Raw genomic sequence first — 13,484 nt, forward strand, 5'->3', positions numbered from 1 at the left:
CTTTTCACTCCCGTTTTCCTCCTCACCTCCTCATTTCTCACTCAGCTTAGTAAATCCTACCATACTTCTGAGGCACCTCATCTCAAACACATTCAAACTCCTTTCTTCCTTTCTTATGTACCATGTTTCTGTCCCATACAGTACTGTTAGCCACTCCTTCATACAATCTCCTCTTAGCATCCATTCCCAAACATCTATTTCTTGTTACATTTTTTAATCCCACAAGGCATTTACTTGCTTCTCTCAATCTACATTACTCTTGCACCACCCCAACATATGTATAAATTGAACAGCCAAGGCAAATAACACATCCCTGGCAAAGTCCCACCTTTACCTCAAAAAACTCCATTTCTAATTCTAACACAGGATCTACTACTTTTGTAAAAACTCTTAACCACTTTGATAGCAAGAGTCTGAATATTAGTAACCACAGAAAATGTGATCAAGCCAAATTGCATAATATGGGGGTCACTCGGCTACAACTACAAAATATAATCAAGACACAGATACTGGCATCCATATGTGCACACTTGCGCCTCATAGAGCCAATATAGGCATCATTATATGCAAGGGGTTAAGTGGGTGCTGTATATTCCCTGCAAGATAAAGATCAAGGACAATGGATTAATTGATGGTCTGTATATAATTGCTTTTATTTCCAAAAACTTGTATTTTTTGTTGCAGACATCAGTACACGAGTTTAATCATGTGCAGCACTATATGTCTGACATACTTGAGAAAAACTTCAGTGAAATGGCTACTGCTGACAAACTGATTGGCGTTTTACTTCATGCAACAAAAGATTTATATTTGCAACTGAAAATGAAAAATGAGAGCACCCCAGAAGCTGATGAAACAATTAAGGTAAGAAACTATTTTGTATAGTTTTATAATTGCAGCTTATGTTGATATTTTTTAGGTAAAGTTATCATGAGATGTGTAATGTTAGTATATTTGAGTATTGATTTATTGCTCTACCTCACATTTTATTGGGACCAGTGATGGCTACACGCAAGATGGTCTGAGTATAATCTCCCTGATAGACATGTCAAAACTGATCAAAATCCTCCCTTTCATAAGGAGGAACAACCAGAAGGGGCATACACTTGATGTCTGAATCAGACCCAAGATGCTTCTTTCATTGATTTCAACTGTATTTCCTACATTTTCTTTACACAAAGAAATCTGACAATTGCTTCCTGGAGAGATGTATGATAGGGCAAGAGGGACATTGTGGGTTTACAGGCACTGAAATTTGAGGAAGTTGCAATATGTGTTTCTAACCCAGGGGAATGGGCAAGATGCAGGGATGGCTCGTCATCTAGGAGGAGCCCAGAAAAGAGGGAGGGGTGGGGTTGACATGGGTGGGAGTGTATTTATGTCTTTTGACTATGGCTACCTCTCATGTAAGGGGGGAAAAGCCCTTGGTATATGTATGTAATAGTTGTTGACTACACTGACTGGAAAACCATGCCTCTATACTAGCTGGTAGCCTTTTTGATCCTTCCATGAATCTTCCTGGAAAGATCATGTTGTATTAGTGTGGGACAGTTCTTGTCACTGGCTGGAGACTGAGTGTTGGTCCTAGATAGAGGTGAGGGAGAGGGGATGTTGAAAATTACTGAAGAACGAATTAAATGGAAAAAAAAAAAATGGTAAAGCTGAAAAAAAGTATGGGAGTTTGGGAAGGATAAAAGAGAAACAGGTGTAAATTAAGAACAGAAGTAAAGCACAAGGTAAAGGAGGCAAAGAGGAGAGCAGATGTTTAATGGGGTCAGAGTATGACAGAAATTTTTGAAAGTAATAAAAAGATGTTTTGGAAAGAAATTAAGAGAGGAAGAGGAGGTGAATCAAGTTGAGAAGAAAAGGTAAAAGGTGCAGATGGACAGATGATAATGGAAGAGAAGGCAGTAAGGGGAAGATGGGCAGAATATTTTAAGGAGTTGCTAAATGTGAAGGAGGATAGGGAGGGGAAGATAGTTGCAGTGGGAAGTGCTAAGAAAATGAGAGTGATGAGTGAGAAAAATGGAGGAGAACTAAGGAAGGATGAAGTGAAGGCAGTTGTTAAGATGATGAAAGCAGGTAAGGCACCTGGTCTGGATGGATGCCATGCAGAATGTCTAAAAAAAGGAGGTACAGTGATGGTGGACTGGCTGGTGAGGTTATTTAATGTTTGCTGGAGAGAGGGTAGAGTGCCGGAGGACTGAAGGAGTGCCTGTATAGTTCCACTTTACAAGGGAAAAGGGGACAGGTGTGAGTGTAGTAGTTTCAGAGGGATTAGCTTGTTAAGTGTAGTTGGGAAGGCTTATGGGAGGATCTTGATTGAGAGGATTAGGAGAGGAACAGAGGGAGTAATTGGTGAGGAACAGTGTGGATTTAGGACAGGTAGAGGTTGTGTAGATTAGATTTTTGTGGTAAGACAGATATGTGAGAAAGCTATAGGAAAAGTTAACCTCTTCACTCTGGGCCAAAATCTTGTGGGCAGCATTATCTGCCAGACGTATGATGTGTTGTAATAATACTCGCATCATAAAATATAGTCACCGCTTATATCGATTGTTCTCTCTTTCACCTGTGAATTTTGATAACCATAGAAAATGTGATGAAGACAGTTTAGAGAGTATGTCATTATGCAGGGGCAACTACAATAAATATAATCAAGACGCCGATATGACAGCCCCGCATATCCACTTGCTCCTCATGCCGCCTATGTATGCGGCACCGTATGGAAGTGGTTAAGGATGTTTTTTTGGCTTTTATGGATCTGGAAAAGGCTTATGACAGGGTAGACAGGAAGGCACTGTGTGAGGTTTTGTGGATATACGGGATAGGAGGAAAGCTTCTGGGAGCTGTCAAGAGTTTTTACGAGAGTAGTAGAGCATGTGTCAGGATTAGAAATGGAGAGTGTGAGTGGTTCAGGGTAAAGGTGAGACTTCGTCAGGGATGTGTTATGTCACCCTGGCTGTTCATCTTATACATGGATGGGGTGGTACGAGAGGTAAATGCAAGGGTGGTGGGTCAGGGATTGGAGATGGTTAAAGGAAATGGAGAAAAGTGGGGGGTGAGCCAGCTGTTGTTTGCGGAAGACACTGCGCTTGTGGCAGGATCGGAGGATGGATTGAGGAAGTTGGTGAGAATGTGTGAAGGAAGAAAGCTGAAGATAAATGTGGGTAAAAGGAAGGTGATGAGATGTTCAAGGTGTGAAAGTGGCACCAGACTGGAAGTGAGCATTAAGGGAGAGAGACTGGAGGAAGTGGATAGTTTTAGATACTTAGGTGCAAATGTGGCAGGAAAGGGTGGAGTGGAAGTGGAGGTTGAATGTAGATTAAGAGAAGCGAGTAAATACCTTGGTGGATTAAAAAGTGTAACGAGGAATAGACATTTGGGAATGGATGCTAAGAGGAGACTGTATGAAAGAGTGATTGTGCCAAGAGCACTGTATGGGGCAGAAACATGGAACATAAGAGAGGAAGAGAGAAGGAGTTTGAATATGTTTGAGATGAGGTGTATGAGAAGTATGATGGGGGTTACTAGGCTGGATAGAGTGAGAAATGAGGAGGTAGGAGGAGAACGGGTGGTAAGGGAGTTGGGAGGTAGGGTTGATGGAAGAGTATTAGGATGGTTTGGACACAAGGAAAGAATGAGTGAAGAAAGACTAGTAAAAGAGGTATGGAAGGCAGATGTGGAGGGAGTGGACATGAGGGGGCATCCTAGGATGAGATGGATGGATGGGGTGAAGAGGGCTTTTGGGGAGAGGGGAATGTCTGTTGAGGAAGGACGGGAGAGGACAGAAGACGGGTGAATGGAGAATGGTTGTATATGGATGATGCTGTGATGCATGAGGTGGAATGGGTTGGGGGATGGGGGGTGAGGTAGTATGTGTGAGAAAAATTTGACGCAGCCCGAAGGGATTTCTCCCCATCTTCTCCTATTCTGCATGAGGGGACAGAAAGCGGGGGTCCGCAATTTAATGAAGTGGCCTTGCTGTGGATGTGGTGTGTCTTGCAACACTGCCTCTGAGCCAGGGCAGTGGACAAGGTGCAGGGATGATCCGTCATCCAGGAGGTGCTAAGATAAGAATTGGTTGATAGTTGTGTGGAATGTCTGATGAAGGGAGAAGTAACTGGTGGAGTGGCAAGTGAAATTGTTTAGTGTGTGCCTGGGGGCTAAAGATAAAGATAAATGATAAAGATAAATGTGGGTAAAAGTAAGGTGATGAGATGTACAAGGGGTGAAAGTGGCAGTAGACTGGAAGTGAACATTAAGGGAGAGCGACTGGAGGAAGTGGATAGTTTTAGATACTTGGGTGCAAGTGTAGCAGGAAAAGGTGGAGTGAAGGTGGAGGTAGAATGTAGATTGAGAGAAGCGAGTAAATGCCTTGGTGGTTTAAAGAGTGTAATGAGGAATAGACATTTGGGAATGGATGCGAAGAGGAGACTGTATGAAGGAGTGATTGTGCCAACAGCACTGTATGGGGCAGAAACGTGGAACATAAGAGAAGAAGAGAGAAGGAGTTTGAATATGTTTGAGATGAGGTGTCTGAGAAGTATGGTGGGGGTTACTAGGCTAGATAGAGTGAGAAATGAGGAGGTGAGGAGGAGAACAGGGGTTAAAAAGGATTTGGGAGATAGGGTTGATGAAAGAATATTAGGATGGTTTGGACACATGGAAAGAATGAGTGAAGAAAGACTAGTAAAAGAGGTATGGAAGGCAGATGTGGAGGGAGTGAACATGAGGGGACGTCCTAGGATGAGGTGGATGGATGGGGTGAAGGGGGCTTTGGGGAAGAGGGGAATGTCTGTTGAGGAAGGAAGGGAGAGGACGGAAGACAGAGGTGAGTGGAGAATGGTTGTATATGGATGATGTTGTGACTGCATGAGGAGGAATGGGCGGGGAAGTGGGGGGTGGGGTAGTATGTGTGAGTAAATTTTGACGCAGCCCGAAGGGATTTCTCCCCATCCTCGCCTTATATGCAAAGGGGGACGGAGAGGGGGGGTCGCCGATTAAATGAAGCGGCCTCGCTGTGGATGTACTGTGTCTTGCGACACTGCTTCTGACCCAGGGCGGTGGGCAGGGTGCAGGGATGACCCGTCATCCAGGAGGTGCTCAGATGAGAGGAAGGGTGGGAGGGGTGTGGAGTGTATTTAGGGATGAAATGGGTGGGAGTGTTTTTATGCCTTTCCCTTTTTGGCTACCTCCCTTGGAAGGGGGAAAAAGCCTTGGTATATGTATGTATGTATGTATGTGTGCCTGGGGGAGGGGGAAGTTGTAGTGGACTGGAGGAGAGCATATGTGGTTCCTCTATATAAGGGGAAATGGGACATGAATGTAGTAGTTTTAATATTGATCAGTCTAGTGTTGTTGGTATGGTTATGGAAAGGTGTTGAGAGGATAGGGAGGAAGCAGTCTGGCTTTGGGAGGGGAGAGGGTTCTTAGATTTAGTTTTTGTGGTGAGGCATGTTTTATAATTTTTTGGCTAAAGGTAAGGATGTCTTAAGGGCTTTAATGAATTTGAAGAGGACACATGACAAAGGTGACAGGCATTATTGGATGTGTTGCAGATGTGTGAGGTAGTGGGAAGTATATCGAAAGCAGTCAAAGGAATTCATGCAAATAGCAGAACTTGTAATAAAAAGTTGCAAGATGTGGTGGATGAGAGTGGGTACAGTATGTGTCTTTTGACTTGGCTACCTTCTTTATAAGGGGAGAAGCCCTTTGGTATATAGATAGAAGGAAACTGGACATTATTAAGGTTTAATATGCTGTTGTAGGTTGATGCCCAAGGTCATTTGGTGATAGTGCTGGTTTTCTGACGTCTACCTTGAATTGATGATTACTGTTGATGGGCTGGTGTTTGGCTCATGTAGCTTATATTATGACTAGAGACTCGCTCATCAATTGTTTTCATTATTTTGCTACAGAAGGCAGCAGTCTACTTCTTCTTTATCAGCCTGCATTGCTTCTGACCCAGGGCATTAGGCAAGATGCAGGGATGACTCATCATCCATCATGAGCCAAGATGAGAGGAAGGGAGGAGTGGTGGATAGGAGTGGAATGGGTGGGGGTGGAATTATACATTTTGACTTTGGCTCCCTCCCCTTCTAAGGGGGAAAGAGCTCTTGGTATATGTGTGTACTGTGTACTTAAGGAATTTTAGGTGGCACCCACTATTCATTTTATTTATTTATTTTTTCTTTTTATTTATTTATTTATTTATTTTATTTTTTCTCCACATCAGGTGAATTTTTTCTGCAGGCAACCTTGAGTTGCTTCAAAGGATCCCACTGGGCAACTACTGTAAAACTGGAGTTGTCCACCCCTGCACTCCCAAACTCAAACTTGCCCCTTCTTTTCAACATTGTTTCACTCAATGAAAACACATCCATCTTTCTTCTCACATAGTATCTATCTCTTCCATTTTGCTCTCATCTGTCCCACATCCACACACATTAAAACCTTGGGGCACTGGTTGGAAAACCCCCAGACCCTCCTATGTGCATGTGCCCCCCCCCCCTTTTTTTTTTTTTTTTTTTTTTTTTTTTTTTTTTTTCTTCTTTCTTTCTTTCCATGGAACATAAGAGAGGAAGAGAGAAGGAGTTTGAATGTATTTGAGAGGAGGTGTCTGAGAAGTATGATGGGGGTTACCAGGCTAGATAGTGAGAAATGTGGAGGTAAGGAAGAGAACGGGTGGAAAGGGAGTTGGGAGATAGGGTTGATGAAAGAGTATTAGGATGGTTTGGACACATGGAAAGAATGAGTGAAGAAAGACTAGTAAAAGAGGTATGGAAGGCAGATGTGGAGGGAGTGAACATGAGGGGACGTCCTAGGATGAGGTGGATGGATGGGGTGAAGGTGCTTTGGGGAAGAGGGGAATGTCTGTTGAGGAAGGATGGTAGAGGACAGAAGACAGGGGTGAATGGAGAATGGTTATATATGGATGATGTGATGCATGAGGTGGAATGGGCAGGGGGGTGGGGGGGGTGAGGTAGTATGTGTGAGCAAAATTTGACGCAGCCCGAAGGGATTTCTCCCCATCTCCTTCTCTGTATGGGGGATGGAGAGTGGGGGTCGCTGATTTAATGAAGCGGCCTTGCTGTGGATGTGCTGTATCTTGCGACACTGCTTCTGACCCAGGGCAGTGGACAAGGTGCAGGGATGACCTGTCATCCAGGAGGTGCTAAGATAAGAGGGAGGGTGGAGGGTATTCAGAGATGGAATGGGTAAGAATGATTTTATGCCTTTTCCTTTTTGGCTACCTCCCTTGTAAGGGGGAAAAAGCCTTGGTATATGTATGTATGTATGTATTTTTTGTGGGGGGGGGTGCTGTGGGGAGAAGGATGCTTGGTTCTGTCCTCACCCCATTTTTGTTGCTTTTATGACTTGAGTGCGAATACTTTGGCAGCATTCTTTTCCGCCACAGGGTTCGGCAGAATGAGAACATTAATATTCAGAGAAGTGGTACAGGACAGTAACAAGAGTGTGGGGACAGCATAACTGAGGGAGAGCTGCAGTATAATAAAGTATCGTCATTTCTCTATGAATAGAGATTTCCTCTACCACAGACAAAATGATGTGTGACTCTGGTCCATAGGAGCACCTCATATAGACCCTAAAGTATCAGCTGCATGCAACTGAGTAGCTTTAATCCCACAATAAAATGCAGCCAATACCCCAGATGGAGCCACTACCTATAGCAGCAGAAAAACAAATGGCTCAGGCATTTAGTCCAGATGTAGCTACACCAGCTAACGAATAGAGCCTGCAATAAAAGAATATCTGGATATAAGGCCAGAGGACCTTGGAAAATCTTGTATGGCATTCTACCTCCCAGAGCTTGCCATGGATTACAAACAGTCTCCTCACAACTCCCCAGAGGATACAAGTGGACAGATAACCAAAAAAGTTGGTGAGGCATATGGGGGAGTTGATTAAGAAGATTAGGAGGGAAAGAGAGGGAGTAATTGGGGGAAAGACTGTGGGTTTAGGAGAGGAAGAGGGTACATAAATATATGAGAAGTTTTTGGCAAAAGACAAATTTGGAGAAAGCATACGAGGAAGTCATTTGTTTGAGAACCGACTTTTAGTCTGGTTTAGGGGACCTGATATTGGACCCCCCTATCAGGTGGATTTAGGAAAGGAGGACAAGGCTCAGATGTGGACAGTGTTAAAGCATTTTGGTGAAATTTTCTTGCAGTTAAAATGTATACAGGTCCGCTTTTGGCAGGAATGTTGATGATTGTGATTCTGGTCTTGTGTATTCAATTTCATGACTAGAGTCCACACTCATCCACATCTCTGTTTCCACTCTACAGATTCCTGATATGCCAGTTAGAACAAGTATATTATATTGAAATTGGTGCGATTGTTTAATGTGGATCAAAAAGGAAAAAGAATCCTAGAATAACTCACCAACTTGAATACACAAAACTATCAGACGTCTCACAAAAGAACCATTGAGCACAAACAAGTAACCTACCCAAACATATCAGTGGTCACCTTCATTCCAACCACACACTCTTTCACATTTAATTCTCCCCACATAGAAACTATGAAGATTAGAAAAATTAAGCTAATTTATTTTATTTCTTAGGCTGTTATTAACTGCATGGATGAGAGTCGCATAGCATGGGCCGACCAGATGGCTACAGCAGAGCCTGCAAAAGCTGAAGACTGTTCGGGCTTAGTGCAACCGTGTATCCCTAATGTCTCACACATCACTTCATTCTCATATGAACCTCTCTATGGTATTTCACCAGTTCAACCCATTAATGAGAAAAAAATATTCAGGTAAAATATCTTGATTCCTCAGAGTACATTCCTAAAGCTAATCCCAACATTTGCCCCACCATGCTTTTGACCTCCAGTTAGGCCATGTGACTTGATCTATCTTGATTCATTCATACTTTGAATGTAGTTTATTGAATAGGGTTTCACTGTGGAGGTTGAAATAAATAATTATTCACTTCATCTATTCTTCTCCAGATATGAATTGAATTTTTGTATGAAGTCTACTAAGTATCAGTGTATATTGTGTGTACATACACACACACACACACACACACACATGTATGTATGTATATATATATATTATATATATAATATATATATATATATATATTATATATATATAGTGCTCGACTAAAGTTCGCAGCGCCTCGGCGAATCTAAACAAAAATGCACAAAAATGTAATTAATCATTATATTTATTGGATTTTTACTCGCCTAATACTTGGTTGGGAGTCCTTTGCGCTTTAACACAGCCTCAAGACGACGTGGAAGTGAAGCAGCTAGGTTGTGGAGGGTTGTAGGCTCAAAATTATCCCAGATTTCCTGAATGGCTGCCTCGAGCTTGGGTATAGAGCTGACGTCTTTGCCTTGTAACCTCTTCTTTATAATGTGCCACAAATTTTCAATTGGGTTCAAATCAGGGCTATTACCTGGCCAGTCCTTTATAAAGTTCACTTCACAGTCGTTGAGCCAAGTAGTGATGGATTTAGCTGTGTGGCAGGGGGCACCGTCCTGCTGAATAACTGGCGAAAATACATTGATGTTATTCTTGTGGATAAAGTTGAGACAAAAGTTCGCAGCGCCTATACAGTGTAAACAAACCCTCAAACTATACGCCGCTGCCAGACAACACCACTCAGTTGCCACGTGGCTGTCATTGTGAGAGAGTGTCTGCGGTACATTTTTTTTTGGTAGCTCCAATCCTGTGACCTTACCATGGCCGATGCAGCTTATAGAAGCAAGCAGTTAATAGCCCAGATCATTGCTCTACGTGAATCAGGCAAGAAAACGAAGGAAATAAGTGAACAGTTAGGCTGTGCAAAGTCTACAGTGAGGAAGTGGTGTGCACGTGCAAGAGATTTGCCAGATGACATTTTGCCTGCTCACAAACCACGCTCAGGACGCCCTAGAAAGACTTCTACAAGGGCAGATACCATCATAAAACGAACTCTAGAGGCATCTCCTCATAAGACAGCAAGGGTAGTGAAGGAACAGAACCCTGGGGTGTTTGGTGAGGTGTCTGTGAGGACAGTGTCACGAAGGGTGCATGAGCTTGGGTACGTGAGTCACCAGCCTGTTGCTAAGCCACTTGTCACCAAGAAGCAGAAAGCCAGAAGGATTGAATTTGCCAAGAAATACTCTCACTGGACTGAGGACGACTGGCTTGACGTTTTGTGGTCTGACGAGGCCACCTTCAGTGTCACCTGTAACCGTGGTGCAAAGGTGTACCGGCGACATGGAAGTGACCCGCTTGACCCTCGGTACGTCAAGGGTACTGTCAAATTCCCTGATACTTTAATGGTGTGGGGCTGTTTCAGCGGCAAGGGCTTAGGGTCATTAGTAGTGTTACCCAAGAGCTTCAAATTGAACCAAAACGTGTACTTGGAGCTTCTGTGTGAAAATTTACCTGAATCATTTGAAAAAACAGGTGCCACAGTTTTTCAGCAGGACGGTGCCCCCTGCCACACTGCTAAATCCATCACTACTTGGCTCAACGACTGTGAAGTGAACTTTATAAAGGACTGGCCAGGTAATAGCCCTGATTTGAACCCAATTGAAAATTTGTGGCACATTATAAAGAAGAGGTTACAAGGCAAAGACGTCAGCTCTATACCCAAGCTCGAGGCAGCCATTCAGGAAATCTGGGATAATTTTGAGCCTACAACCCTCCACAACCTAGCTGCTTCACTTCCACGTCGTCTTGAGGCTGTGTTAAAGCGCAAAGGACTCCCAACCAAGTATTAGGTGAGTAAAAATCCAATAAATGTAATGATTAATTACATTTTTGTGCATTTTTGTTTAGATTCGCCGAGGCGCCGCGAACTTTTGTCGAGCACTGTATATATATGTAGAGAGAGAGAGAGATAGACATTCTGATAGGTTGATGTTAGTGAGAGTAGGAAACATAGGAGTCTTAGTCTGAGTTTATTCCTTACTAAGACTTTGTTTCATACTCTTACTTATGACATATATGTATATATATATATATATATATATAATTTTTCTTCCTGCTATTCTAGGCCTTCCATCATCAGGAATGGAAAGAGTTCTGTGACCCTTCCAGAGGCTCAAGCCCCCATGGTGCAGCAGGAACTTCAGGTCTCCAATACTGCAGTTTTTAAAGAGAAGGAAGTTCATTCTGTCATGGAAACTTTTATTAGTCGGTCATCATCCTCTTCAGAAGATGAATTTGCACAATTTTCCTCTGAAAATAAATGTGCTCAAAGTAGCTCAGAAGATACAAGTAATTCAGACAGAAATAATGTTTTGCCGAAGAATGAACTTGTATTAAGTCAAACATCTTCAGAACCTACTTCATCAATGAAAGATGGTATCTCTTTATCTTCAACAAATTCCCAGTCCAATCATCCAAATTATTTATGGACAGGTAGCATGAAATTTGTGAGTATGTCGGATAAAAGCCCAAGGTCTTGTGACCCAGAATTCACAGCTGAATTTCAGTCCTTGAATAATAAGTCGGAAAAGAGGGCTTTAAATGAAACTATAGATATACAACCTTCTAAATTGAACACCACTGTGGACCCAATAGGCGAAGGCCTGGAGTGTCAAGAAAGACAAGTTTTTACACATACACCTTCTTCCTGTATGAATGAAACCATAGTGATTGAGCCAAAAGAACCTGAGCTTTCAGTCTGCAATGGAGGAGCACAGCGTCAGCTTTTCAGAACTGATAATTTGAATGGTACCTTCTCTCTAAGTGATTCAGAGAAAGCAATTCATATCTCTCCCGGTAAGTTGACATCATTGTTATTTCAAATGTGTTTTGGACACAAAAACCTTTTGACCTTGAAAAGTAAAACAAATTGTTGTTGACAGAACCAGAAGATGAAAACAAGTCTCCAGTTTTGGGTGCTAATGGAGTGAGAAACACACTAGGTCTTGCAGAGAAAAGGAAAGTCCTTACACCTGTAGATGCCAAGAATAATGTCTTAAATGTCCCAGTACCAGGAGTCCAGGGGAATGAAAGAGACGTAAAGCTTACATACTTAAAGGTGAGTAGTGGGTCATTCCATATGAAACCTACCAATGACTTATAACTCATTGTCACAGATTTTGATGAAATTTGGTGTGCAAGTAGAACTCGGTGAGACAAATTGATTGAGACTAGTCTCACGTTTCTATCTTTTATAGAACCAGAATTATGGTTTCCGACAATTTTGAGAAAAATCGAAATTTTGAAGGTACGGCCTAATTTCAGACATGCATAACTTTGTTAGTTTTTGTCGTAGAACATTCGTTCATATGTCATTGTAAAGCTAATGAGTAGCTCTGCAACTTTTATTCTATTCATTTTTTACCTATGAGGTCAAATAAAAAAGTACCATTTGACCTTGACCTTTGACCTTGAATAACAAAAAACACGCCATCTTCGATTTTTTTCATTTTTTGTACAAATATTCACCATCATCTTAATAACCTTCATGCCAAATTTGATAGTGGGACATACAGGGGATCAGAAGTTACAGGCACTTAAATAACTATAGGTATAAGAAAATTTTGGTATTTTTTTATATGTATTATTTTTAGAAATTCAAATCTCGGTTATTTTTAATCATAAAATGTTCACTAACATACCATTTTAAAGCTGATGATTAGCTCTACAACATTTATTCTATGCACTTTTTACCTTCAAGGTCAAATAGAAAAGTTGTGAACGACCACTGACCTTGAAAAATTTAAAATGCCGTCATTTTGTGTTTTATTGTTTGTAAATTGTAATTCTACCTAATTAATTTTACACTAAATACCTGACTATTTAAAACTTATCATACTATTAAAGTATCATACTCATGACTGAGCATGTCTGCTATGGTCCATGGTGGCAAAGCCACTACCAAATTGTACACAATTTGGTATCCCCATCGCCTAAGGGGCCACCCCTGATAGCTCAGCAGAAAAAGCCACAGGTCCCTCCACCCACCCTGGATTTTAATGATTATTAAGATAATTTTTCATTTAATAATTCAGATGCTTTTTTAATTTCTTTATCAGAGAGATTGTATGTTCTTCCTGTTGCAGTTTGTGGATCTACAATGCTTAAAATGTCCTTCTCTGGTACAATTAAAATATCTGGTATTCGTGGATATTTGAAAGAAGGAGAAGGTCCATTAGGTTCCAAAAATGTTAGTTTTACTTCCATTAAATCTGAATATGTTTCTAGGACACATGCCAAATACCATTTTTGGTCATACATTGCTGTCACAAATCCTTTGATTTCTTCAAATATGAAATTGGTCTGTTTACGTATTCTTACGGTTTTATCATCAGTGCTATTTGATACAAATTTTACTTTGAGTTCTGACAGAGATGTTGGAACAAAGCTATGCAGTTTCTGAGTGCCTGGTATTGTGCAAGCGATGTTAAATCTTTCTTCCAGTAATGTTTTTTCTTTAGACCATTCTTCTTGAGAGGCATATAAAAAATGTATGCCTGGAATGTTTTCTTTTCCAAATTCA

General features: G+C 41.6%; 1 protein-coding gene across 3 annotated transcripts in view; it reads left to right on the forward strand.

Annotated features, from left to right (window-relative positions):
• LOC143024679 (kinesin-like protein KIF18A) overlaps window positions 1-13,484 on the forward strand; it is a 50,058-nt gene that overhangs the window by 19,820 nt on the left and 16,754 nt on the right. For all 3 annotated transcript variants that reach the window (XM_076183676.1, XM_076183675.1, XM_076183674.1), the window contains 4 exons: window positions 685-864; window positions 8,591-8,787; window positions 11,028-11,758; window positions 11,845-12,020. In XM_076183676.1, coding sequence (XP_076039791.1) covers window positions 685-864; window positions 8,591-8,787; window positions 11,028-11,758; window positions 11,845-12,020 — 1,284 coding nt within the window. The remainder of the gene's footprint in view (window positions 1-684; window positions 865-8,590; window positions 8,788-11,027; window positions 11,759-11,844; window positions 12,021-13,484) is intronic.

Source organism: Oratosquilla oratoria, chromosome 4 (genome assembly GCF_046742065.1).
Source record: "Oratosquilla oratoria isolate Oo_2021 chromosome 4, ASM4674206v1, whole genome shotgun sequence".
Taxonomy (NCBI): Eukaryota; Metazoa; Arthropoda; class Malacostraca; order Stomatopoda; family Squillidae; genus Oratosquilla; species Oratosquilla oratoria.